The sequence below is a fragment of the Bos javanicus genome, chromosome 1 (genome assembly GCF_032452875.1).
Source record: "Bos javanicus breed banteng chromosome 1, ARS-OSU_banteng_1.0, whole genome shotgun sequence".
NCBI classification, from domain to species: domain Eukaryota; kingdom Metazoa; phylum Chordata; class Mammalia; order Artiodactyla; family Bovidae; genus Bos; species Bos javanicus.
The window spans coordinates 146,268,203-146,295,866 of record NC_083868.1 but is presented as its reverse complement, the minus strand read 5'-3'; the positions used below and the strand labels follow the sequence as shown (position 1 = coordinate 146,295,866).

The window sequence follows — 27,664 nt, the reverse complement described above, 5'->3', positions numbered from 1 at the left end:
TGGGTCCCACAATTGCAACAAAGAAGCCAGAATGGGTAAATAACGGAGTTCACATGGTTCTGATGGTGCTGGTTGGTGTAGGAGGGAAGTCAGCCATGCATGGACACAGAGTCAAGAAGTTTCCCCAGGCCTCCAGACTGGACACTGTGTCCTTTTTGTATGGAAAGTAGCCAGGTAGTAAAAGTCCTACACATTCTGTCTTTGTCTCCTTCAGATGATCCTCTCTCTACTCTTCAGTTCTGTTACAGGTAGGTTTCTGCCTCCCTCCCACCTGGGTCAGGTTCTCACCAAGATATCCAGACTGGATTGCAGAAATAAAAAACGTTAATTCTTCCAGAGACAGTGAAAAATGGGAACAATCCCAACTCAACATAAGACTGGCATAACATTGATATAAAAATTTACAAAGACATTTATGGAAAGGGAAATAAATATTGAAGGTCAAGACTGTAATTCCTAAACAAAACATTAAAAAATTAAATTTAACCGATAGTACGTGGCAATTAAATGGATTTATTCCCAAAAAGCAAATTGATTCAATGTTCAAAAATCAACTTAAGCAATTAACCATATCAATGGCACAAACAAACAAGTCATAGCATTTCAATGTAAAAATATCACTGTAGGGACTTCCCTGGATGTCCAGTGGTTAAGACTTCACCTTGCAGTGCAGAGAGTGGGGGTTCGATCCCTGGTCATGGCAACTAAGATCCCACGTGCATCCGGGCCAAAACCCAAAACAATATAGAAACAGTGTAGTAACAAATTCAATAAAAACTTTAAAAATGGTCCACATCAAAAAAAAAAAAAAAAAAAAAACTTAAAAAAGAAATATCACTGTAAAAACTACACAGGTATTTATGATTAAAAAAAAAAGATTTGAGAAACTATGAATAGAAGGAAATGTGCTTAATCTGATAGTGCATCTACATCACACTTACACCAACCATCACAGCTGCTTGTGAAATCTTTTAAATTCTTTCTCCTTGAGATCGAGAACAAGATACAAATACCTGGAATTATCTTTTTCCTTTTTTTTTTTTTTCTGTTTACAGAGTAAACAGAAAACGAGACATATTCACTACAGTCTACCCCTGGTTCCAGAGCAGGCATGCATGTGTGCTTTCTCTCGCGCACACACACACACGCCCCACACGCTGGGGTAATCGTATCTCACTCGTCACCGGTGGGTGTGGACGATCACAAGGCATTTCCAGTATTTATACAATACCTCGCTCCGAAAAACACCCAAAGAGCCTCACACACATAGACGCATCCAGCAGAATTAAGTCCAAAGGCTCCTGGGCACAGACTTACGCACCCACCCGGCCTTCGCACCCACCCGGCCTTCGCTTCCCGGAGCTGCGCGTCTGCCTCCTTGGTCAGATCTGGGCTCTCCAGGCGGCTGGACTACTGGTTGCGGGGCGCGTCGGTGGGCAGGGCCGGGGGATCTTGTCAGCGCTTCCCTCCGCCCCGCTCCATCTCCAACACCTCACCGAGTTCCCAGGGCTCCTGTCCCGCGTTTGCGCCTTGGCGACCTGCTGCCCGTAGAGCGCAGTTGCTGGACGCGACGCTGCGGGAAAAGGGAGTCAGTCTGGGGTCTGGATTCTTATTCATCCAAGGACACGCGTGGGGAGGGGCCGCGCGCGGGGACAAGGACTTCTCCCGACTCCTTCCGGGGATGTCTTCGTCCATAGACGCGCGGTTTCCAAATTAGCCTGGTGTCCAAGTGAGTTAGTTGCTACCTGCGACTGTGGCGCACACCTTCGTATGAGAAAGCCTGGACAGAGAGCCCCCGGGGGAGCCCGCCACTTCTGCGCCTGCTTCCTCATCTCTCGCCAGGGACCAACCCTTGCAAGCCCGGCGGACGCCCCTCGGTCTCCCGCACCAAGGAGGGACCCTGGAGAGCCTTCCAGTCGCCCGCAGCAACGCGGTCTCCCGCCCCGGGACTGGCGAGTGCAGATCCTTCCAAGGTGTACGCGGGTTGGGTACTCGTGTCCTGCGCCGTCACAGTCTGAAGGGGCGCGCCCAGACCTCCGCCCTGGCGACCCCCAGGAGTAACCAGCCGGAGCAGACAGGCTCCGGGGGGCCGACTAGCTTCCAGGCGCTGGGCGGCATCCCCGCCCCGCGCCCCTTTGTGAGGCCGCCTGCGGGCCCCATGCTGTCCACCGGGGGCCAGTACACCGTGAAGAAGAGGAAAAAAGCCGTGCCCAAGAGGTATGTGCGTGGCAGAGGTGGGGGGGTGGGAGGGCAGCGAAGACCCGGAAACCTGGTTGGGGTTGCGGAGGGGGTCTTAGTCCTCCCGCCGCTCTCAACCCGGTTCTCTGCGGGTCTCCCGGGGGTTCGATCGCCGACTTTATCGACTCGGGAAGGATAGATTTCGTTTGAGTCCCCTCCTCACCCCTGACACCCCTGCTGGGTTCTTGACAAATTGGAAGCCGAATTCGGCCTGGGGTCGGGCTGGTGACGCTAGTTCCTGGGAATCACCGGGTTTCGGGGTTAGTGACCTGTGCCTCTGGGGTCCGCGCCCGGGACTAAGGCTGGGTTTTCCGAGCGCGCAGACGTGCGGTAGGGGTTCCGGATCACAGTGAGGCTGGAAGGGACAGGTCTGCAGGTATGGGAGACCCTACCCCTTTACAGACTAGATGCCGAGGCCTGCTGGGAGAGGACCCCTACGGGGTGAGGACCCCTGCGGGTGTGTGTCTGGCCCGAACTGACCCGGAGGGGTCCCCTCCAGGCCCTGTGGGGGTGGCGGGAGGATGCTTCTGAGTACAGTGGATCGAAAGTCCAGTGAAGGAGAGGCTCCTTGGGCAGAGCCCCTGGCCAGAACTCCGAGGGTCTTTGGGCGGCCCCTGAGGCTGCAAGGAGCCGCGCGGTCTTCCGAGCGCCTCCCAGGCCCTGGAGACTCGCGCTTCTCAGGGGGCGCAGTGTTCTCAGTGCCACAGGCGCGTCCATGTCTGAGAAATTTCTAGTTACATTTATTTTTTAAATACAAAAAATGCCTTGAGACAAGCAAGATACAAAAGAGAAATTGTTCCATGATTCCATTCATATTGTGTCGATCTACCCAAAGCAGCCGGGAAGCGGGGCCGGAGGAGCGACTGATAGAAGGTTTGAGAGATGAAAAAGTCCTGGAACTAGACAGTGCTACTGGGGACCCAATATCGCGCGTGTACTTAACGCCACCGAATGGCACGCTTTAAAATTACTAATATGGCAGCATTTTTGTTATGTGTATTTTACCACATACACACAAAAAGAGCTACCGCGCAGCTTTTCCGACGGAGCGCCAGTATCCCAGAACGAAGCCTGTCAGACATTCTCTCTCTAGGTCAGCGAACTTGTAATCACTGGTTAATCGGAAAAGGCGCTTAAAATGGCGGGGATGAGAGTCTTTTGAGTAACTTACACAATTTATTTTAAGTGAACACACCAACATACATGAACTTGCCAATCTCGTGACGCTGGTCCATTTTACTGCACAAATCGTTCCCATAATGTACTGTCTGTCTACAGTTTAAAGAGATTGCATCACAATCCAGATATGAAACAGTTTTCTCCCGTGTTTCACAGAAATGCTTAATCCAACAGCAGCTGTTTTCTTCAACCAGGCTTCCTTGACTCTTTCTAAAGTACCCAGCATTGTTTTCTTAGAAACTATACTCTTGTTTCCTTAATAATTATAAACAAGAGCTGACATGAGATGGTCTGAGGACTTTGAACAATGATTCTCCGTTAGCACACAGCTCATTGTCTGCCATGCAAGAGTCATTTACTGGAGTAACGTCCTTCTTGTTTGCAAAACCTTACGCTCTTGCTTTCAGAATTATTTCAAATGTATTACTGCACTGGATCCTCAGGCTGGGTGGTAAGAAGGCTGCACCCTTACCTGCCACCTCACTTGGACCCAGCCTATCTCTGAAGTTTCTTGAAGAGTCTGGGATCCTACCTACAGACCAGGGCAGACCTTGTGGGACAGGTCACCTGGAGAGCAGACTCCACTTTGGGAGGTAGAGGGCTGAGTACTGAATCCCCTCTCCACCCCCTTGGCTGGCTGGTCTTCCCCAGAAACTGGGTCACAGCTGATGGTAGCATCCATGCTGCAGCCGCTCTCTCCGGTGGAGCCGGGATGCAGAGCCTGCACCTGCTTTGTGCGGCTTGCTAACAGCGTTGGTCTGTGTGTTCTCTCACTGTATTGTATGCAAATGCGCATGGTTTAAGTTCACATTGGAAAGAATTAGGACCTTGGACTTAAAGTCAATTTCCTTGTTAAATGAATAAGAGCCCTTGGGAGGTGTGCAGAGCAGAATGCAGCTGCCAACACCTGGTGCAATACTGCGTTCAGGATGCTGGTTCAGTGGGTAAAGAATCCGCCTGCAGTGCGAGGAGCTGCAGGAGACAAGGGTTTGATCCTGGATGGGGAAAATCCCCTGGAGGAGGAAGTGGCAACCCACTCCAGTATTCTTGCCGGGATAATTCCAAGGACGGAGGAGCCTGGAGGGCTGCTGTCCATGGGGTCTCAGAGTCAGACACGACTGAGCGCACATGACTCAGAATGCTCCAGAGACTCTGTGGCACCATTTGTCAGTCTGGAAGTGCTGCTGACAGCGTCGAGAACTCCTCCTCCATCTGCCCTTTAAATCTATGAGATGACCCTGGGTCTGAGCTTGGAGAGCCCCTCCCCCAGAGACACGTGCCCTCCCTTGATTTTAATGCAAGTCATCCATTCAGTTTGGGGACAGGCGTCTCCAGTGATGCAGGGTGTGTGTGTGTGTGTGTGTGTGGTTGAACATAAACCTCGGTTTAAAGCCTTATATCTGTGTGCAGTTGAATCCAGGTGCTCTGCACACACAAACTTCCGTACAAGGATTCACTGCTACAAGAGAACCAGGCTCTCCTGACTGGTTCCCAAGTGGCCTGAGCTGGGGCTTGTGAGTGGCACTGTTGCAGCCATTCACTCATCCACCAGATATTTTCACTAACTGTGCTATTTGCTCTAAGTTTTTTGCAAGTACCCTTTGCAGGCTATGGGGGGGTTCCCCTCAATTCCAACTGTGTTAAAAACTTTTGTGTTACTAAAGGATTTCACACTTTATCAAATACTTTCCTTCATCTCTTGAGATAATTATACTTTAACTTTTTAATGTAATGAACTACCTTAATGATTTTCTGATGTTGAACCAAATTGCATCGAGATAAGCTCAACCTGGTCACAAGGCATTGTTTTTTCATACTTCGGTGCGTTTGGTTTGTTATTTCTTATTCATTCATTTATTTTTGGCTGTGCTGGGCCTTCGTTGCTGCACAAGGGCTTTCTCCAGCTACTGCAAGCAGGGACTGATCTCCAGTTGCCACGTGCGGGCTCCTTACTGCAGTGACTTCTCTTGCTGCAGAGCACAGGCTTCACAGATTTGGTGCACAGGCTTAGTTGCTCTGTGACATGTAGACTCTTCTTGGATCAGGGATCGAAGCCACATCCTCTGCATTGGCAGGCGGATTCTTAACCACTGCACCACTGTGCAAGTCCTGGTTTGTTACTTTTAAACTTATGATTCAACATGTCTGCTTGTGAGTGAGATTTGCCTGTACTTTTTGTTTTTTGAACTATTCTTGTTAAATTTAGAAGTGAAGGTTATGCTAGTCTCATAAAAACCATTTAGGGATAGCTGCCCTTTTCAATTCTCTGTGTTTGTGTAAATTTGGACCTTTATTCCTTAGGTAGTCATGATGACTTAGACAGTAAAGAGTCTGCCTGCAAAGCAGGAGACCTGGGTTTGATCCCTGGGTTGAGAAGATCCCCTGGAGAAGGGAATGGCAACCCATTCCAGTACTCTTGCCTGGAAAATCCCATGGACCAAGGAGCCTGATAGGCTTCAGTCCGTGGGGTGGGAAAGAGTTGGACATGACTACGCAACTAACACACACATGCATTCCTTAAGTAGTTGATAGAAATCACCTTTGAGACATCTAAGCCTAGGAATTCCTTGTGGGAAGAATGTTTTGTGGGTAAACATTTTAAAATGTTTTCCTATTTATCATTTTTATTGATGTGATTTACCTATAGAGAAATGGTCAGATCTGAGTTAACCATTCAGTCAGCTTAATGAAAAGATATCAAAATATAGAACATTTCCTTAACCCCAGAAAGTTCTTCCAGCTCCTCAGAGCAAACTTTGATCTGGCTCTTACCACAAGGGGTTAGGGTTTTCCCAATCTAGAATTGCCTAGAAGTAGAATCATACAGTGTGCACTTTTTTGAGTCTGATTTCTTTTACAATTAAATTTCATCCATGTTACTACAAGTATGAGTGGTTTATTCCTCTCCATGGTCAATTATTTTATTTTATTAATGTCTGAGTTTTAAAATCCTTTTTTTTATAGTTGGACATCTGGACTGACTCCAGCTTGGGGCCGTTATGTACAAACTGCTATGAAGATTCTTGTATAAAGCTTTTAGTGAACATATATTTTTGTTTCATTCAAATAAGTACCCAGGAGTATAATTGTTAGGTAATATTTAACATTTTAAGAAACTGTGAAATAGTTTTCCAGTGAATTAGAATTCCAGTTGATTTAGGGAGTGGCCAAGATGGCAGAGTAAGAAGACCCTAAGCTCACCTTCTCCAACAGGAACACCAAAGTTACAACTGTTTACAAAGCAGCTATTGATGAGAAAGACCTGAAAGCTAGGAGAAAAGATCTTCTACAACTAAAGATATAAAAAAGAAACCACAACAAGATGTGAGGAGGCAGAGTCGGGGATTGGTCAAGTTCAATATCCCAGGTAGGCAACTCACCTATGGGAGGATAATTACAGTTGCAAGAGGTTCTCCCTAAGGAGTGAGGAGTCCTGGGGCTCCTGCACTGGGCAGACAAGCCTCCAGAAGTTTGGCTTTGAAGGCCAGCAGGGTTTACTTTCAGGAGAGCCAGAGGGCTATAGAAAATAGAGACCCCACTCTCAAAGGGTGTACAGAAAGTCTTGTGCATTCCAGGACCCTGGACAGAAGCAGTCATTTGAAAGGACACTGGGTCAGACCCACCTGCTGATCTTAGAGAGTCTCCTGGAGAGACAGGAAGCAACTGCAGCTCACCCTGGGGGCACAGACAGGGGGAGAGCCATTTGTGGGAGTTTGCTCTACCACTGGTACTGACAAGTACCGTTGTACTTGTCTTCAGTTCAGTTCAGTTCACTCGCTCAGTCATGTCCGACTCTTTGTGACCCCATGAATTGCAGCATGCCAGGCCTCCCTGTCCATCACCAACTCCCAGAGTTCACTGAAACTCATGTCCATCAAGTCAGTGATGCCATCCAGCCATCTCATCCTCTGTCGTCCCCTTCTCCTCCTGCCCACAATCCCTCTCAGCATCAGAGTCTTCTCCGATGAGTCAACTCTTTGCATGAGGTGGCCAAAGTACTGGAGTTTCAGCTTTAGCATCAGTCCTTCCAAAGAACACCCAGGACTGATCTCCTTTAGAATGGTCAAGTTGGACCTCCTTGCAGTCCAAGGGACTCTCAAGAGTCTTCTCCAACACCACAGTTCAAAAGCATCAGTTCTTCGGCACTCAGCTTTCTTCACAGTCCAACTCTCACATCCATACATGACCACTGGAAAAACCATAGCCTTGACTAGACGGACCTTTGTTGGCAAAGTAATGTCTCTGATTTTCAATATGCTGTCTAGGTTGGTCATAACTTTCCTTTCAAGGAGAAAGCGTCTTTTAATTTCATGGCTGCAATCACCATCTGCAGTGATTTTGGAGCCCAAAAAAATAAAGTCTGACACTGTTTCCACTGTTTCCCCATTTATTTGCCATGAAGTGATGGGACCAGATGCCATGATCTTAGTTTTCTGAATGTTGAGCTTTTTTTTTTTTTTTTTTAACCATTTTATTTATTTATTTTATTTTTTATTTTTTAAATTTTATTTAATTTTAAACTTTACATAATTGTATTAGTTTTGCCAAATATCAAAATGAATCCACCACAGGTATACATGTGTTCCCCATCCTGAACCCTCCTCCCTCCTCCCTCCCCATACCATCCCTCTGGGTCGTCCCAGTGCACTAGCCCCAAGCATCCAGTATCAAAAATATGGAACGCTTCACGAATTTGGGTGTCATCCTTGTGCAGGGGCCATGCTAATCTTCTCTGTATCATTCCAATTTTAGTATATGTGCTGGCGAAGCAAGCACTGAATGTTGAGCTTTAAGCCAACTTCTTCACTCTCCACTTTCACTTTCATCAAGAGGCTCTTTAGTTCTTCACTTTCTGCCATAAGGGTGGTGTCATCTGCATATCTGAGGTTATTGATATTTCTCCCAGCAATCTTGATTCCAGCTTGTGCTTCTTCCAGCCCAGCGTTTCTCATGATGTACTCTGCATAAAAGTTAAATAAGCAGGCTGTCTTACTGTACTTGTACTCCTTCTAGCTTATTAGTGCTAGGAGCAGTCCCACACACCAGCGTGTTGGAACCAGTCCTGGGAGCCTCAGGATAAGCCTGCTGCATAGGACACAGCCCACCCACCAGCAGACTAACTTCAACGGTGGGGCATCTTGGACCCTCAACCAGCTGCTCTAGGATCTGGACGCACCTACCAGAGTACCAACACCATCTTTGGGATACTCCAGACCCCAGAGCCAGCTGTGTCAGGAACCAGTCCAGCCCACCAGCAGGTGGACACTAGATCCAGGAGTCTCAGAATCTAACTCCACATGCCAGTGGGCCAGCAGCAGCTCCAGGGCCCCCAGAGTCTCTGCAGCCAACAGCCTCATGACCCAGGCCCACCCCCAGGGGCCAGCAGCCTCAACAAAAAGCAGGGCTTGTCAACCAGATGGGGGACCAGCCAAGTCTCCCAGGCCTCCCACATAGCCCATCACAACAGAAGGACCCATGCAGCCCATCTCGGGTATCCCTGGGCCAGAGGGGAGTGCACCACTGGGACACATAGAGCATCTCCCACAAAAAGCCACTTATTCAAGGTCAGCAAATATAACCAACTTATGAAATACACAAAATTGAAAACATGAGGTGACCGAGGAATCTATTCGAAATGAAAGAACTCAGCCTTGTAAGCTTGTCACAGGAGCTAGAAACACAGGTCATCTGTATTTTACTCTGAGCTTTGGACAATGAAAGTTCAGTGGAAGTGAAATGGAGATGAAAAATCTACCTGTTGAAGAGTTCAAGGTATTGATCAAAGATGGTCAAAGAACTGGGGAGAAAAATAAAAGAGAAGTTAAGAGTTTTAACAAAGGATTAGAAAATATAAAGAAGAAAGAGAGATGAAGAATACAGTAACTGAAATAAAAAATACACTAGAAGTAATCAACAGTAGATTATATGATACAGGGGACAGATCAATGAACTGGAAGACAGAGTAGTAGAAATCACTGAAGCTGAACAGAAAAAAAGAAGAAAAGATTAAAAGAAGTGAGGACAATTTAAGAGACTTCTGGAACAACATCAAGGGTACTAACGTTCACATTATAGGGGTCCTGAAAGGAGAAAAGAGAGAGTAAGGGGCAGAGAACACAGGTAAAAGCATAATAGCTGAAAACTTCCCTAACCTGCAAAAAGAGAGAAATATTCAAGTTCAGGAGGCTCAGAGAGTCCCAAACAAGATCAACCCAAACAAGACCATGCCAAGATATCCTGTATTTAAAAAGGCAAAAGTTAAATATAGGGACTATTAAAAGCAGCAGGGAAAAGCAACAAGTAACATACAAGGAACTGTCATGAGGTTATTAGTTGACTTTTTCAGCAGAAACCCTGCAGACCAGAAGGGAGTGGCACAATATAGCTAAAATCATGAAAGGGAAAGACCTATATTCAATACTCTATGTGGCAAGGCTCTCATTCGGATTGGATGGAGAGATCAAAAGTTTACAGACTAGCAGAAACTAAGAGCTCTGCACCATCAAACCAGTTTTGTAAGAAATGTGAAAGGGGCTTCTCCAAGCAGAATAGCAAAGGACGCAACAAGAAATATGAAAGTTACAAAAGGAAAAATCCTTTTGCTAAACGTAAATATACAGTCATGGTAGCAAATCAACCGGATACAAGGCTGGTAGAAAGGTTAAGATTCAATGTGGTAAAGCCATCTCTGTCCGCCATGCTTTGGTAATTGTCCTCTTTCCTTTCTTCCTCCGGAGTTAATACCGTTAGCACTTCATGTCTTTTTGTGCCTTATCAGCTGTACTTTATTTTTCAGCGGTTGCCATAAGGTTGAAATGTAAATCTTATTACTAAATACCTCCATGGGTGTTGTACATACCTCCCTCAGTAACCTGATGTTTCCTGTCCCAGTCTTTGCGCTGTTGTTTTGATACGTTTCACTTCTACCCCACAGGCAACACTACTAATTTTTCTTTGAGCAGTCAAGTATCTTTCAAATGAAATTTGCCTAGTTCTTAACCTCATTTTTATCAGCAACAACATTGTTCATTCTTTCACGTAGATCCACATTTTTGTCTAGTAACATTTTCCTCCAGCTTAAGCTATTCTTTAGTACTTATTATAGCTCAGATATTCTGTAGATACATTCTTTACAGTTTTGTTTGTCTGAGAATGTCTTTACTTTGCTCTCTCTCTTGAAGGACCTTCTCCAGATTGGGATTCTGGGTTGTCTCCTGCTCCCAGGGTGTTGCCTTCTGGAGCACATGCTTTCTGGTGATAAGCCCGCATCCATTCTCTTTATTCATCTGTGTGTAATCTTTTTCCACTGGCTGCTTTTAGAGCTTTCTCTCCATCACTGGTTTTCAGCAATTTGATTATATTTTGATCTGGGGCGTGTGTGTGTGTGTGCAAAGAAAGTCTACAGATTGATAGATACAGATACAGACTATATGGTTGTGCATGTGGCTCAATTATTAATAAGGTATAATTTCCATCTTCTCTGTGTTGATTGCAATATAGAGATTTCCTAACTTAATATGAATGCAAATGTGTCAGGCCATGGGAAATGAGGAGGGACAAATAATCAAAGCATCAGGCCTGGTGCTCTGAGGGCCACCAGGTCTAACCTGCATGTACCATGTGAGACAGCCCCGTCTGTGACCAAGGTCCGCAGCCAGGAGGGCAGTGGGCAGAGCTGCAACAGGGCTTTATAGACCAACAGAAGCTAAAACTAGAGACAGGGCTCCTGCCTCAGAAACTCCAGGGATTTTAGAATTCCAGGAGTCTCGTGAGTAATGCAGAAGTGAAATTGCAAAGGGAAGGGATAAACTGGGAGATATACATACAACTGTACATAAAGAAGATAACTTTATACACAAGAAACTCTACTCAACACTCTAATGACCTAATAGAATCTAAAAAAGAGTGGATATATATACATTTGTAACTGATTCATTTTGCTGTACATTTGAAACTAACACAACATTGTCAATCAACTACACTCCAATAAAAATTGTTTGCTTGTTTTTTAAATAAATTGCAGAGGAGGATGGGACGATGACCACTTTTCTCTTTCTGCAAGTCCTAGGCCACAACCTCCAGAGGGTGCTAAGTCCAACCCTTCTAAACGACACCGGGACCGCCTCAATCAAGAGCTGGGCAAACTCAGCAGCTTGCTGCCCTTCCCCGAAGATGTGCGAGCCCGACTTGACAAGCTCTCCGTCCTCAGGCTGATCGTGGGCTACCTGAAGGTGAAGAGCTACTTCACAGGTAGGTGGCAGCTGTGATTCCAAGACAAGACGTGAGTGGAGGCCATGGACACCAGCGCTTGGGGTTAGCTTTCTGTACAGGCAAAAGCTACGTCATTGCTTTTGAATCTCAGGCAGAGGTGGGAGGTACCATGCCCAACACAGGTGTGATGGGTGAACCAGAACACAGATGTGTCAGTGCCCAACCTGACGTGCGAATCCCAGGCTCCACGTCATCTCTCAAGCTGCCCACAGAAGAGGCACGCAGGGTCCCTGCCTAGCTGTCTTCTGCACAGCAGCCTGAGTGTACACCCGTCTTCTTTCCTTCCTTTGCTTTGTCATTTCTTGTGAGAATCCAAGTGTTCCACCACCTTGCAGAACTTTGGCTCAGAAAGAAGGGCTCATTCTTCTGAAAGCAGGATATTTTTTTTCTTGTCTTCTGGGAAACTTCCTCTTCTAAACTTCTCTATCATGTGGTGGGCACAGTGTCCTGCTCCTGGACCCACTGCCCATTCACTTCTGTGTGCTGTTGCTGAACGACGAGGTGGTCTTAACCCCTTCCTGCAAATGAAACTTGTGTTCCAGGGATTGGGTGACGTGGGTGAGCACAGACGAGTTTGTTGTTCCCGTGTGCTCTGGAGGAGAGAGTGTGCCCTTCCAACTCTGAGAGCCAAGTTCTGGGAGAATGAACAGAAGAGTCTTGGACAGGATGTTGTGTTATAAATTGTTACAACTGCTCAAAAGAGAAATTCAAAAATTGATTAGATCTAGTTGACTCTGATAATTCACTGAGAATTAGGAAACTTTACCCCAAATGCAGTGGTAACTGTTTCTGTATAGTTGCTAAGTTGTGTCTGACTCTTTGCAACCCCATGGACTATAGCCTGCCAGGCTCCCCAGTCCATGGGATTCTCCAGGCAAGAATACTGGAGTGGGTTGCCATTTCCTCCTCCAGGGAGTAAGTGTTTAGTGCTGTACAATAATGCTGTGGAATGTCCACAGCATGGTCACACACCTTTGAGGTGGTGGCCACGGGCTGGGGCAGGGCTGCAGGCGCTCCTAAGGAGGTACCGGGTCTCACTTTGGTGCTGACAGTGTTTGGGAACTAGATAGGGGTGGTGGCTGCACAGTGTTTTCAATGTGCTAAATGCCACTGAACTGCTAGTTTAAGTTGGCTCATTTCATGTCACGTGAATTCCAAAAGGGCTGGAATTCTTTGTAGGGAGGGAGGCAGAGGGCCCAGCCCTCTCAGAACATGAAGGCCCTGAATGTCTTGCCTTCTGCTCACCTCTCTCCATCCCCAGGCTGTAGTGCCAGGGCCTGTCCACCTCCAGACATCCCCAGGGGGCGCCAAGGAGCATGGGAGATTGTCCTCACCCACTCAGCTGTGCTGGCAGGCTGCCAACAGCGGCAGACCCAACCTCTGCCCTGGGTCTGACCTCCCCACGAGTCATCCTGAAGGAAAATGTGCCTGTGTGTCCTTGATCTGCCCTGGAGAGCTGCTTTCTTCACAGGGTCACATGTTTTCACGTGAGACACCGTGGTCCTTACCCCAGACCAAATCTGGTCTGCTCAGAGCTCTGTGTCCAAGTCCTGGCTCTCCCACTAACTGCACATTCTTCCTCTGGGTCCCTCATCCGAATGGTGAGGGGACAGCCATTTCCCATCCAGGCAGGAGTGGAGCATCTGGGAGAGACATGTGTCACCTCAGGAGCCAGCTTGGGAAAACAGTGCTCACTCCTGCTGGACCCTCAAGAGGGCGGGAGGGCTGAGCCCAGGATCCACACCTACCGGGGCTCCTCCGAGGACATGTCGCTGTCCACTGGGTCCTGGCCCATCCCGGCCATGCAGTCCACTTGGCTGCCACTCTAATGGCCTAGCAGCCTCCTGCCATGGTCTGAGACTGGGGGCTAGGACCATCTTTCCCATTCTGGATAATGTAAAAGGCTGCCCTTCAAGGCCTTGCCTGGCCTTTCTCCTGTCCCCCACCTCCAGACCACTCATGGCTGTGACCTCCCATCTTCATCCCCTGCCTTACCCCAGCACCCCCAGAGTCCCTGGCCCTCCTCTCCTCCCCACTGGGTCCCCTCCTTCCTCCTCTTCTCCTCTTCCCCTGCTTCCTGGCCTTTTGTGACATCCTTGATGGCTCTGGCCATCCAGTCAAGAAGATTCTGGGACTGTCCTTGTGTTCCTCCCAAGATGCCTGAAAGGGCAGAGGCTAGTTTGCCTTCATCATTTACTGTCTAGGAAACAAAGAGAGCCTCTTCATGGATCATGGCCTTGTCATAGCGAGAGGGGAAAACAACAGAATGGGAAAGACTAGAGATCTCGTCAAGAAAATTGGAGATATCAAGGGAATATTTCATGTAAGGATGGGCACGATACAGGGCAGTAAAAGTAAGGACCTAACAGGGGCAAAAGAAATTAAGAAGAGGTGGCAGGAGTACACAGAAGAACTATACAAAAAAAAAAAAAAAAAGGTCCTAATGACCAGGGTAACCACAGTGGAGCGGTCACTCACCTAGAGCCAGACATCCTGGAGTGTGAAGTCAAGTGGGCATTAGGAAGCATCACTACAAACAAAGCTAGTGGAGGTGATGGAATTCCAGCTGAGCTGTTTCAAATCCTAAAAGATGATACTATGAAAGTGTTTCACTCAATATATCAGCAAATTTGGAAAACTCAGCAGTGGCCACAGGACTGGAAAAGGTCAGTTTTCATTTCAGTTCCAAGGAAGGGCAGAGTCAAGGAATGTTCAAACTACCATACAATTGCACTCATTTCAGATGCTAGCAAAGTAATGCTCAAAATTCTCCAAGTCAGGCTTCAGCAGTATGTGAACCAAGAACTTCCAGATACACAAGCTGGGTTTAGAAGATGCAGAAGAACCAGGAATCAAATTGCCAATATTCATCAGATTATAGAGAAAGCAAGAGAATTCCAGAAAAATATCTACTTCTGCCTCACTGACTATGCTAAAGCCTTTGACTGTGTGGATCTCAACAAACTGTGGAAAATTCTTTAAAGATAGAAATACCAGACCACCTTACCTGCATCTTGAAAAACTTGTAGGCAGGTCAAGAAGCAATAGTTAGAACCGGACATGGAACAACGGACTGGTTCCAAATTGGGAAAGGAGTTCGTCAAGGCTGTATATTGTCACCCTGTTTATTTAACTTAGATGCAGAGTACATCATGCTAAATGCCAGGCTGGATGAAGCACAAGCTGGAATCAAGATTGCTGGGGAAAATATCAGCAACCTCAGGTATGCAAATGATAGCACTCTAATGGCAGAAAGCAAAGAGGAACTAAAGAGCTTCTTGATGAAGGTGAAAGAGGAGAGTGAAAAAGCTGGCTTAAAACTCAACATTCAAACAACTAAGATCATGGCATCCAGTACCATCACTTCATGGAAAATAGAAGAGGAAAAAGTGGAAACAGTGACAGATTTTGTTTTCCAAAATCACTACGGATGGTGATTGCAACCATGAATTTAAAAGACGCTTACTCCTTGGAAGGAAAACTTTGACAAACCTAGACAGTGTATTAAAAAGCAGAGACATCACTTTGCCGACAAAGGTCTGTCTGGTCAAAGCTATGGTTTTTCCAGTGGTCATGTATGGATGTGAGAGTTAGACTATAAAGAAAGCTGAGCACCAAAGAATAGATGCTTTTGAATTGTGGTGCTGGATAAGACTCTTGAGAGTCCCTTGGACAGCAAGGAGATCAAACCAACAGTCCTAAAGGAAGTCAACTCTGAATATAGATTGGAAGGCCTGATGCTGAAGCTGAAGCTCCAATACTTTGGCCACCTGATGTGAAGAGCTGACTCATTCAAAAAGACCCTGATGCTGGGGAAAAAATTGAGGGCAAGAGGAGAAGAGGGCAGCAGAACACAAGATAGTTGGATGGCATCACTGACTCAATGGATCTGAGTTTGAGCTGACTCTGGGCAATAGTAAAGGACAGGGAGCCTGGTGTGCTGCAGTCTAGGCTGTTGCAAAGAATCAGGCATGACTTAACAGCTGAACAACAATGATCAGCAGGTGCATTTCAGTCAGGACACTCTGGGCTGCCAGTAGCAGAAACCACAACTCCAACCGCTCTGGGCAGATGTCAACTCAGTCCCAGACTGGGACCAGCAATGAGGAGACTTGTTCACTGGGAGCAGAGAGGAGGGGACCCCAAAGGTGGTCCCTCCTGCCAAGACTGTCCACCAGGTGGGCAGTGAGGAGCGTGCAAACCCCCGGAGGTGGGAAGGCAGGCAGCAGAGCAGGGGAGCCGGCCAAGTGCACACGGCGCCCCAGACTGTGACATGCACTTGCCCGTGGGACAGATTGCAGTCACCATGGGAGTGTGGGAGGTTGGCTTTGTACCTGTATCTCAGACAGGCTCTCAGGGCCCAGCCCCAGACCACACCTTGAGCAGTGAGGGTCCATACCCGGCCTTTCACTGGTCACTTGAGAAGTGGCAACAATAAAAGCTAAGATGGGCCTGGACATCTAGTCCTGCAATTAGACAGGCACTCATCCCCCCAGGGACTCTGGAGATGCCAGGAGAGGCTCTGCAGACCAGGACTGCAGAGCAACCATCTGCTTGGACGTGGTTGGGGGATTTCCCTCCACTTACTCCCTACTCCCCTCCCACGACCCTGCCCCAAGGCTCCAGAAGCTGGCAGAGTGCAGAGCTTCCCAGGAGCAAGGGATGTGAGCAGAGTCTCTTTGCGTTCCTGTGGCACCCCTCCCAGCACAAGGAGAGCTCCCCCACTGGCACATTTCTTCTTCCAACCTCTCTAATGCAGTCGCTGACCTAAAGTCTGAAGTTGACCTAATGGGCTTTGACTCAAGATCTGTGTGGCTCTGGGAATATTGTGATTTATTCTGACCATGTTGTGTCAACCGTGATCTTTCTCTCCCACCCTCAGTACCTCCTGCCCTCATGCCATTTCTCTGTCCAGCCACTGGATGGTCAGTAAATGGAGTAGATGTGTCCACCTGCTTCAGGGGGCATTTCCCTGTGTCCCCACCTCCAGAAGGGCCATGTGCCAACAATGTCACTACTAAAGGTTAACCCTTGTTACCTGATACATGCTCACCACTCTGGTTTCTCACTCTTTCTCTGTGACTCAGCATCCGTGAGACAGAAGTGTCATTTCTGAGCATCCTCTCTGAGCCAGGCCTTCTGTGCAGGTATCTGACTGTGGTACCCTGTCACCATATTCCAGTCAGATGAGGAAAGATGACCTCAGAGAGGTCAAGAATACACCAAGGTGGCAGAGCAGCCAGAGACAGAGCTAGGGCCCAGCCAGCTCCGCACTGGGCAGAGCCTCTTCTGCCACAGAAGGAAGTAGTATGACACCGTGAACTTGAGCTGGAGGAGACTGGGTGGGCATCACCTGGGCCTTGGACTCTCTGGGGCTCACTGTCCTGTAGAGAAAGCAGGTGAGGAGGTTCTGCCGGAGAGATGGGAAAAGCACATGGCTGGACAGGAGCCCACTGCTCATGCCTCTGGGGACCTGGGGGATGGCCTGCTGGGGCTGCCCTGCCTGGCGGACAAGCACATTACCCCTCAGCATGGCAGGAGGCTAAGGAGCCTGAGAAGGGGTGTGTGTAGAATCAGAGGGTGTGGGCACTCTGGACCCCTGCCAGCCTGAAGCCTGCCCAGATGTCTCACTTTGAAGAGAAGAAAGTCCTATTTCTCAGGACTCCTTGGTGCAAGGCTGCTGGAGCATGGAATTCCTTCTGCAGAATTCCTCCCTCCCACACCTTTATCCTCCCAGACAACCAGCAACATCTGACCCGGGGATGCTGCAGGGGTCCTGGCCCAGAGCTCACAGGTAGGGATACCCCTGGTCTCCACTGGACTCTGTGATGACAAAGAAGGCTGTTTGTTTGTTATTGAGTTGCTAAATAATAAAATGACACACAGATCTCTTCAAACAAATGACTTTCTTCTAATTTCAAGCCAGACTCAGCTGTTTCTCAAGACTGCTCCATCTCTGATGCTGGTCTGGACAAGCACAGGCAGCTTCAGCAGCCTTTGGATTTCTTTCCAAGAATCAGAGCCGTATCACTTAACAGGTATTTTTGTGGCTGTAAGATGCTTTCCTTGAAGAAGAGCTGTGCCTATGAGATCATTAAACATGTTTATTCATTTTTAATCTTTGGATCTTTTTTCTTATCAAATATTTCTGAAGAGGTGTTCACTACAGACATAGAGATGGTGATCCATTCCTTGAAAGTAGAAAAGAGGCTTGGAGCATCACTGAGGGCTTCTGCTCTGCTAGGGTACTCGTGAGATCGGTGTGTGTTCTGAGAGGCTGGAATCTTGTGTGTTCCTGTGACCCAAGACCCTGGCATCTCCTCCATGGTGTGTCTACTCCGCCTCCGGTTGCCTGTGACATTCTCTCCTCAAGCCCCTCCACGCTTCCATTGTTTCTTGACCAGGACACACTTTCCTTTTTTCTGAACATCCTGAAGCAGAGCGTGTGATATGCAGCTGCTCAGCTGACCCCTCCGGACCGAGTTTCCCGCTCTTTTTCAGTCCCTGCCGTCACTGCTCTCCAGCAGTTCCCTCTTTGAGTGACATGAGCCACCACCCCGAATCCTCAGCCAGAGCACAGGGGTTTGGGGGCTTTGGGTTGGGCTGAGCCACCCCAGTGAAGGATGATTTCTGCACCAGTGTTAACAGCCCGTCACCACCTCTTATTTTATACTGAAAAGAAAATGCTACCAAAACACTGAATCATAAGATCTCTCTGTGGCTTTTGGATTTTCATCTTGCTTTTCCCCATATTTCCTGAAATCTGAAAGGTGCTAAGTGCAGTTCACCAGAGGGACATGTCTTCAAGGCCCCTTCCTACAGTTCGGATTTGTATTCATCTCTCGCTTCCTGCAATGTTTGCAGGCAACAGCCTGGGTCTCCTTGGGAAGGACTGGTGAGACCTTGGGCTGGGGTGGGACTCACCTGGAGACAAAAGCATGGAAATGGGAGCAGCCTTTCACCCGCTTCAGGATGTGTATGGCCTCAGAGACTGGGACAGGAGGAAGGTTCTGGGCTCCGTGACGAGGAACGGGACCCTGAGTGCACGGCGGGGAGGTGCACGCAAGCTGTGCCTTTGGGGACATCCTGGGGTGAGCTCTGGCAGAAAGCACTGGCTGTCGGCATCTTGCCCATCCTTCAAGGGCTGTTCCACGTGCTGTTTCTTCCAGGAAGACATCCTGGAGCTGGGGGTCCCTCCCGCTGGATGGAGCACCTCAGGCCACAGCACTTCAGGTGGTGCTTTCTACCCACCACCTCCGAGCCCAAAAGTGCCTCTCTCACCATTCCCGTGTTCTTCACGCAGCCTTAAACACAGCCCGTCTTTGGTAAACATTTGAGAGGAATGGAAGGAAAACATCTGGGGGCTTGAGTGAAATAGCTGGTCAACGAAAGCCAGACATCTTAATAGTAGTTTGTCTTACCCAACTGCAGGTGCTTTTCCTTCAGGAGGTTTGAGGAAGGAAAAAAATACATTTGTCAAGACATTAAGTTTGTAGATAAAGAGGAATGTGTTGACTCTTTGGCTGGAAGAAGCTTAATGAGAGCAACAGAGGAGAAAGAAGGGTGGGGAGGGGGCTTATCTACGGGGGCCAGGTTTCCCTCCTTCAGGAAGCTCGTGTCCCTGAGGAATAATACTAACGTATGTAACATAATACAGTGATACCTGGACTAGGGGGCATTTTGAGCCTTAAATCCCTTGATTGCAAAAACCGTCTTCAGAGTCTGGGGAACACGGCAGCCATTCGTCCTGCCTCTAATAGGACTTGGGTTCGAGGGTCACAGGCAAGGGAAGGAGCAGCTGCCCTGGACAGACCCCAGAGTTTGGGGTCACCTTTTCTCTGTGCTTGTCCTCTGTTCCACAAATCCAAGGTGAGTACCTTCCAACCATAAATTCCAAACCCCATTTCCCTGTATATGTAAAAACAAAGAGAACACAGCCCCATGAGGCACACAGCTCCATTCTATACAGATCATGGACTGAGTTTGTATCAGTCCGTGTTGCTCTGATGTCCAGAATCTGTTGTGTTGGTGTACTGTGGCCAAGTCCATGTGACAAAAGGAAAGCCCTCTTCCTGAGGACTTTTAACGAGCTTGCTAGTGCGTCTTTGCCACGTTCCCGAAGACTTTAGAAGTTCACACGTGATGCTGTTTTCTGTGTAAACTAAAGGACGACTTGTTTATGAGGCAAGTGCCAACCTGTGTTTCTAATGTCAGACACTGTTCCACTACTTATGCATGTGCTGGTCCGATAGGGTTTTTTAGATAAGGCTTTTTTGTTTTCAGACTTCATCTTTGAGATAAAAAAATACAGTCACCAATATTACTGATGATTCTAAGGGGAGGAGTTTCCAAAGTTTGCACTGAAGAGTCATTCATTGTCAAATAAATTTTGAAATTACCTCCTTATCTGCATTAGTAATAAATCTTGTGTTTACCCAGCTAAATATCTCTGGGACTCATACAGTCAGTCTTACTTAAAGAGAACACCAAGAAATGTGAAATGAAAAAAACCTTGGCTCATTTTTCTGGCTCACTGCTAGAACTCAGGGTGGTTTGTATAGAATGGATATACCTGTGTACCTCGTGGGGCCATGTTCTTTTTGTTTTACAGATACAGGGAAATGGGGTTTGGAATTTATGGTTGGAGGACACTCACCTTAGATTTGTGGAATAGAGGACAAGGACAGAGAAGTGACCCCCAGCCCCTGAGGCCTGTCCAGGGAACCTGCTTCTTCCCTTGCCTGTGATCCCCGAACCCAAGTCCTGTTGCTTTCCTTGTGCACAAACACGACAATGATCTCAGCCCTTGGCAATGCCAGGATAAAGGCCCAGCATGTGACATCTGTCTGCCCACCTCACCCTGCAGAGCACGTGAAGGCACATCACACTCTGGGCTCTTCTGCAGGTGCTGGGGCTCACGGGGAGCAAAGACCTGTCAGCACGGAGGTTAGGAGTGGAGGAAGCAGACTGTGAATCCAGAGACAGATGCACAATAAGACATCAGGTGCAGGTTCAGCGGGGCTGCTGAGGGGGCCAGGGCAGAGTGGCAGGTGCTACTGATCAACACTGTGGAGCGGGAGGCCACTTGAGGACAGCTGAGCCCATACGGCACGTGAAGGAGGAGCCCTCTGGCAGAGGGCAGTACCTGAAGGGCTCCTGGCACAGGGGCATGGACTGTTCTGAAAACAGTGAAAAGGCTGGGGCCCAGAAGGGCAGAGGGCAAGCTCCAAGGAGCCGGTCCCAGGAAACGTCATGGAACACAGCTGTGCACGGTCCTGACTACAACCTCTGAGACTACAGGGAAGCTGTTTCCTTGCTAACTCCAATTACTCAAAATCAAACTGATACATCATGGTCAGGATTATGATTTTGTCTTGTGATGTGAAGCTTTTGGATGCTTCTGAGCAGGGAAGTGGCATCATGTGCTGTGCAAGTGCAAGAGATGCTACATCAGCTGCCGCTCAGAAGCCTGATTGCCTGGGACAAAGGTAGAAGTAGGGAGATCAGTGAGGAGGCTGGTGTCTTGGTCCAGTGAGAGCTGGTGTTTCAGACCAAGATGGGTGGAGGTGATGAAACAAAGGCAGCTTCCTATCACAGGCTGTATGGGTTGCTCTAGCCTGGTCTGATGGGTCAGGCAGAAACAGCACATGACCCCTGTGTACTACTAGGAGACGGAGGAGCAAGTAACTTTCATCAGGAGAAATGGCGAGTCTTCCTCAGAGGAGGCAGCATTTGGAATTGAATGAATGCTTTGCCTGCAGAGAAGCTTTCAGTAAGAACTGTTCAGACAAAGAGGGAAATGATGCCCTATTCCCAGGTGGAGGGGCAGGTTTTAATTACATGGCCACTCTCGCTGGAGCCTTTGGGGAAGAGCGCAAGGTGCCAGGGGACAGAGCCGCATCTGCCATTCTGAGCTGAGAACCAGGGTCACCTGGGTTCTCCTGTCTGCCCCAGGTGGACAGAACATCTTCATAACACCTGTTCTCTTTCTCAGCCACCCTAAAGGACGGCAGTGTGGACTGCTCTGCTGACCCATCCATGAACCCCAGAAGAGAGCACCCTTTTGCACAGGCCCATGGAGAATTGTTTTCTGAAGGAGACTTGCTTCTTCAGGTATTGTATGAATTGACATCTGTACTTTCTATCAGTGGTTATGAATCGTAACAGAATCAAGCTCCAGAGTTTTCCAAAAAACTCTTTGTTTCAGCTCTTGTTGAAGTGTCTTTAATTATTGTGTCAAAATCCTGTTTGAGTGTTCTATATCTAGTTTTCCGTTTTGGACAGTTCTATACTCATACTGCATGTGGGTGGGAGTCACACAGGGGCAGGAAGAGCTGGGAACCATGGATGCCAGGCCCTGGTGGCCACTTGCTAGTCAAGTGTGGGTGCCTCCCCCCAAGAGGGGTTCTCCATCTGAGCTTTTTAGGGCCTGAGCATGGAGAACATGCAGGGCCCTGGGCAACTGGCCACAGAAGCAGCTGGGCCTCTTCTTCAGGGAAGAAAAGATCACTGCATCCTTATTTATATGGTGTTGGCTTATTTATCTGCTGAGGATTCAGTCTCAGCACAGTCCAGGCAAGAGTACTGGAGTGGGTTGCCATTGCCTTCTCCCTCAGCACAGTCACTCTATCTTAAAGTCTTAAAAGTCGGTTATTCTCTCCACTGAAGAGTGAAAGGTTGTTGTTGAATCACGCGAATACACCGGGATTCTTGGCCCCCAGAGAAGAATTCAATCCAGGGCCAGAGACGAGGCTTGATCGCTCAGAGCTTTTGTGTAATAAAGTTTTATTAAAGTATAAAGGAGATAGAGAAAGCTTCTGACATAGGCATCAGAAGGGGGCAGAAAGAGTACCCACTTGCTATTGTTAACAATGAAGTTATATATTCCAAAGACTGTCTGGAGGTTGTAAAGACCTCACCAGACCTACTCCCATAATTTACATTTTAAGATAACAGAATTAGCCAGAAGGTTTAATCCAAAGACTGTCCTTAGGCAGGATACATTATTGTTATATAATCCTAAGGAATGTGGAGAAAGAAAAAAAGTTTGTCCTTTCTTCCTCGTTGAGAATTCCAGAACCCTCTCTCCTTGGGGACCCCTAGACTCCCTATCAACCTGCCTAGGAAATGACTCTTTCATTCCCCACTTTTCTTTTAGGAGAATTATGTTGCCTAGGGAAAAGGGGCGTCATTCTCATTCCATAACTGCTTCCGAGCTGACAAGGGGCGTTGTCCCTAAATTGGTGAGGCAACATATTCTCCTAATCCTCATATTGAGGATATCTGATCCAGGGACCCCAAATAGTAGCTGGAGGAAGTTGCAACAGTAGCAGGAGTTTGAGCAATCATTTGTAATTTAAAAGCTTTCAAGCGGCTAGATACAAATCCAGTTATACAATTACAGTTGCAGGCAACATAGTCACTAAAACAAGTTAAAATTGAAATTAAAAGTCACATTATGTCCATAGTTAAAGTGCAAAGTGTTGCACCAGTCCATTTTAGGGTTGGTAGATGTCATCAGATGAAGAAGAGGCGTCACATGTGATTGTTGTCAAAGGTATTCATAGACTTGGAGAAAGTCTTTTCCTTGAAGTGGGGATGTCCACCACGGGAAGCCTTCCACTGATGAAGAGGGGAGTGCTCCGCAGACCCAGCAGTTAGACCGATTGTGGAATGCAGCATAGGAGTGAGCCCAGGACAGGAAGACATTGTCTTGAGGATCCAACGGCAGACTCAGGATATTTGGAGTCAGCAGAAGTAGACTCACATAGATTATCAGGCCCATCCGCTGCCCCTTTGCTTAACTCTAGAGCTCGGGTCAGAGCCACAAGCTCCACTAACTGAGCACTCGTTCCCTGGGGGAGAGATTTTGCCTCCAAAACCTGTTCAGCAGTCACCATGGCGTAACCTGCTTTACGCTTTCCATCCCGAACAAAAGAACTGCCATCTGTAAATATTTCCATGTCAGGATTGTCTAATGGGGTATCCTTTAGATCCTCCCGAGCTGCATAGTTTAAAGTTAGGAATTGAGAACAATCGTGGTCAGGTGTTTCATTTTCCTTCTCAGGAAGGAAAGTGGCAGGATTTAAATTTCCACAAACTTTAAGCTTAGTTACTGGTCCTTCTAACAACAATGACTGATACTTAAGAAGCCTACTGTCTGTCATCCAAATATTAACCTTAGAATTTAAGATTCCACTCATATCATGAGAAGTCAGTACAGTAAGGTTTCGTCCATTAATTATTTTTAAAGCTTCAGGTGCTAATAAAGCCGCTGCCCCAATTACTCTTAGGCAGTGCGGCCACCCACGTGAAACTACATCTAATTCTCTGCTTAGATAAGCAATAGGTTGCTGGTGAGGCCCTTGGGGTTGTGTCAAAACTCCCAATGCCACACCTTTTCTTTCAGTGACAAACAAATTAAATTCTGACCCTGTGGACAAGCTCAGAGCTGGAGCTTGCAGGAGAGCAGTCTGAAGAACCTTAAAAGCCTTTTGAGTTTCTGTTTGTCGGTTTGGACCTGCTGAGTTTCAGCTATAAGTTTATATATAAAGGCCGGGCAAGTTCCCCATAACCCAGAATCCAAATGCGACAGTAACCTGTAATTCCCAAAAATCCTCTCAATTGTCTTAAAGTCATAGGTAGGGGATGATTTAGTACAGGTTTAATTCTCTCAGGGCCTGTGGCCCTAGTTCCTTCTGATATGATTAGGCCCAGATATCTAACCGACTGTCAACAAAGCTGAGCCTTTTCTCTTGATGCCTTGTAACCACAGCCTGCCAGAAAGTTTAAGAAATCTTCTGAGGCTCGCAAACAAGCTTTCTCTGTCTCAGCACAGAGCAAAATATCATTTACATATTGTAACACCACTGCTTCAGAGCTATTAAAGTTTTGTAGATCCCATGACAAACTTTGTCCGAAAAAGTGAGGACTGTCATGAAATCCCTGGGGCAAAACTGTCCAGGTTAACTGAGAAGCTGGCTGCGTAGGGTCTTCAAAGGCAAACAGAAATTGACTTTTTTCCACCAAAGGCACTGAATAGAAGGCATCCTTTAAATCAATTACTGAGAAATATTTGGCCCATTCAGGAATTTCAGACAATAGAGTATAAGGATTACGCACCAGAGGGTGTAAAGGAACTACAGCCTTATTTATTATTCATAAATCTTGAACTAGTCTCCATTTACCATTCAATTTCTTTATACCCAAAATAGGAATGTTGCAAGGACTGCTACAGGGAATTAATAGTCCCTGCTCCTTTAAATTTTCAATGATGAGTTTTAACCCTTCCTTAACTTCAGGTTTCAGTGGATACTGCTTCTTATGTGGAAATACGTGTGGGTCTTTGAGCTTAACAACTACAGGAATAGCATTTTGTGCTCGATCCACAGATTTTCCATCAGCCCATACTCTAGGATTTACATTTTGTTCAACTAAAGGGAGAAAAAGGGAAGGCTCCATATTCATGAAAACAGAGGCATGGACCTTGCTCAGTATATCCCTCCCCAAAAGGGGTGAGGGAGATTCTGGCACAATCAGAAACTCGTGTGAAAACAGCACAGAATCCCAGTTGCAAGATAAAGAATAACTGAAATAATACCTTTTGGCTCGTCCAAACAGTCCCATTATGGAAGCGGATTGGGAAGAAAGTGGGCCAGGGGCTTCAGTAAGCACAGAATAAGTTGCCCCAGTATCTAAAAGGAAATTGATGGATTGGCCCCCCACAATTATTAATACCCGGGGTTCTTCAGGTGTATTAGGATGGGAGCTTGTGTGGGGACCCCCCGGCACCTTCAGTCCTGATTGTCTTGAGAGTCCGACCCCGGAGACCTATGCCTCTGGGGGCAGTCTCTCTTCCAGTGTGGTCCTTTGCAGACCTGACATGGAGCCGGGGGCGACTTAGATGCCTGAGGGCAATCACGTTTGAGGTGCTCCTCCTTTCCACAGTAATAGCAAGCCCATCCCTTTTCACCTGGGCCCCTCTGGGCATTTTTCTCAGGCTGTTTAAGAACGTTTTTCATAGCCATGGCGAAAGCTTCCGCCTTTTCCTTTGTCTTTTTTTGCCTTTCTTTCTTTTCCTCATATTCCCTACCATAATAGACTGTCTGAGCCAGTTGTAACAGAGTAGCTAAAGACTGATTTGGTCCATACGCCCATTTTAATAGCTTACGGCGGATATCTGGAGCCGACTGAGTGAGAAATCTATCCTTTAAGATCACTTTTCCCTCTTCACTTTGGGATCAATCTCAGTGAATCTGCGAAGGCCTTCTCTCAGTCTATGTAGGAATTTACCAGGAGCTTCCTTCTCCTCTTGTTCTATGTCTGCCAATTTGCCATAGTTTAAAGGCTTAGAACGCACCTGCCTAAGTCCTTCAAGAATATATCTAACAAAATGACTCTGATCCCATCTTCCTTTAGCTGTGTTGTAATCCCAGTCTGGTTCTATAGTTGGGACCGCCTGATTCCCAGTGGGGAGGGCCGCTATCTCATTCTCCCTCTTCCCTACTGATTCATTACCAAGCCATTCATCTCCATAAGCAACCGCTTTTCCCAAAACTCGAGTCTGACTCGGGAGTCAGCGTTTGTCCCAAGATATACATCACATCCTTCCAAGTGAGATCATAAAGCAAAGTAACACCTTTAAAAGCTCTAATATATTTTTCTGGGTCCTCTAAATAGTCTCCCAGATCCTCCTTGATTCTTTGTATTTCTTGATAAGAGAAAGGCTTATTAACTCTCACAGACTGATTATTTCTCCCAGTGGGTGTTTCATAAAGAGGCAACAGCTTGTGTGGCTGTTCCTCAGTCTCTCTGGCTGCTCTGTGCATATGATCCCAGGGATAGATTGGAGAAACCTGTTTTTCCTCTTCTCTTTGTCTCCTGTCCTCCATCTCATCTCTTACTTCGATGGTCTGAGTTTCTACCAAAACCAGAGTAGTCTGAGGTTGTACTGAGACAGCAGTTGTTTGGACCTCCATGTGGGCAGTTTGAATCCCAGTTTGGAGTCCCAGGTATGGGCGCAAAGTAAGAGGACAGGAGGGAGCTGAAGGTTTCACGCCCAAATCTATACCCTTAGGACATAAGTCTGGCATATTTCGCAGAGAGAAAAAGGGCAACACATATGCTACTTCTACCCATTTCCCTTGTTCCTTACAGAACCAGTCTAATTGTAGAACAGTATTATACTTAAGAGACCCTCCAACTGGCCACCGTTCGCCGTCCTCCAACGGATACCGTGGCCATGCAGTATCACATAGGAAGACCAGGTGTGTCTTCTTTAAGCCCTGGGGATCAAATCTATCCCAGTTTTTCAGGATACAGTTCAAAGGAGTGAGGCTGGAATTGTTAGCTCCCATCTGTAAGAGAGAAAAAAAGCGACCATTGAGCGCCATTTTTCTACCTGAGGCGTCCCTCTCTGCTCTAGATGGGGGTGTAGACAGACGTTACACCAAAAGCTTTTCCTTCCTGGTCGGACTTAGTCTGTCCCTTACCGATGCAGGTGCCATACTCGTCCCTCCCGGTTCTACCACCGAGATGGGGTGGGGATGTACCAGGGGTAGACTTGATAGCATCCCTACTTGACGTCCAGCTCTTCACCCTTAACCTTGCTTGCCTCTGATGTCACCCGGGGTGAATTAGAGTAACCTTCTGGAATGCCTCTCAAGCTAAGACCACTGTGGGAAACATTCGTCACCTGAGTGCCTGTGCACGACCCTGAGTATTTCCTGACTACAATAAGACCGACGCGAACATAAAACTGAGAGGTTCTTTCTAAGCATCACCACACCAGTATAATAGCCTCCTCTGATCCACTAAGAGCTGGAGTTACCAAAGGAAAAAAACCCAGCGCAGTCCCAATCTGAGTAACCTTTAACCTCAGAGATGTTCTGGGAGCTAGAGCTCCATCTAGCTTCCGAACTTTCGATTCCTAGCGAGGCTAGGCGCTTTCTTGAATACCAATCCAAGTTTGGGACCT

At 47.3% G+C, this 27,664-nt stretch overlaps 1 protein-coding gene and 1 non-coding gene across 2 annotated transcripts in view; one reads left to right on the top strand and one right to left on the bottom strand.

Moving 5' to 3' along the window:
• Positions 1-2,016: 2,016 nt before the first annotated feature.
• Positions 2,017-27,664, top strand: part of LOC133252991 (aryl hydrocarbon receptor-like) — a 49,998-nt gene continuing 24,350 nt past the window's right edge. Inside the window, 7 exon segments of the mRNA XM_061426093.1 lie at positions 2,017-2,217; positions 11,480-11,667; positions 11,793-11,812; positions 13,160-13,167; positions 16,130-16,151; positions 20,236-20,262; positions 21,760-21,801. Coding sequence (XP_061282077.1) covers positions 2,159-2,217; positions 11,480-11,667; positions 11,793-11,812; positions 13,160-13,167; positions 16,130-16,151; positions 20,236-20,262; positions 21,760-21,801 — 366 coding nt within the window. The 5' untranslated portion in view covers positions 2,017-2,158.
• On the bottom strand, positions 8,087-8,193 carry LOC133255515 (U6 spliceosomal RNA). The gene has a single exon (XR_009738954.1). It is a non-coding gene; the product is annotated as a U6 spliceosomal RNA (small nuclear RNA).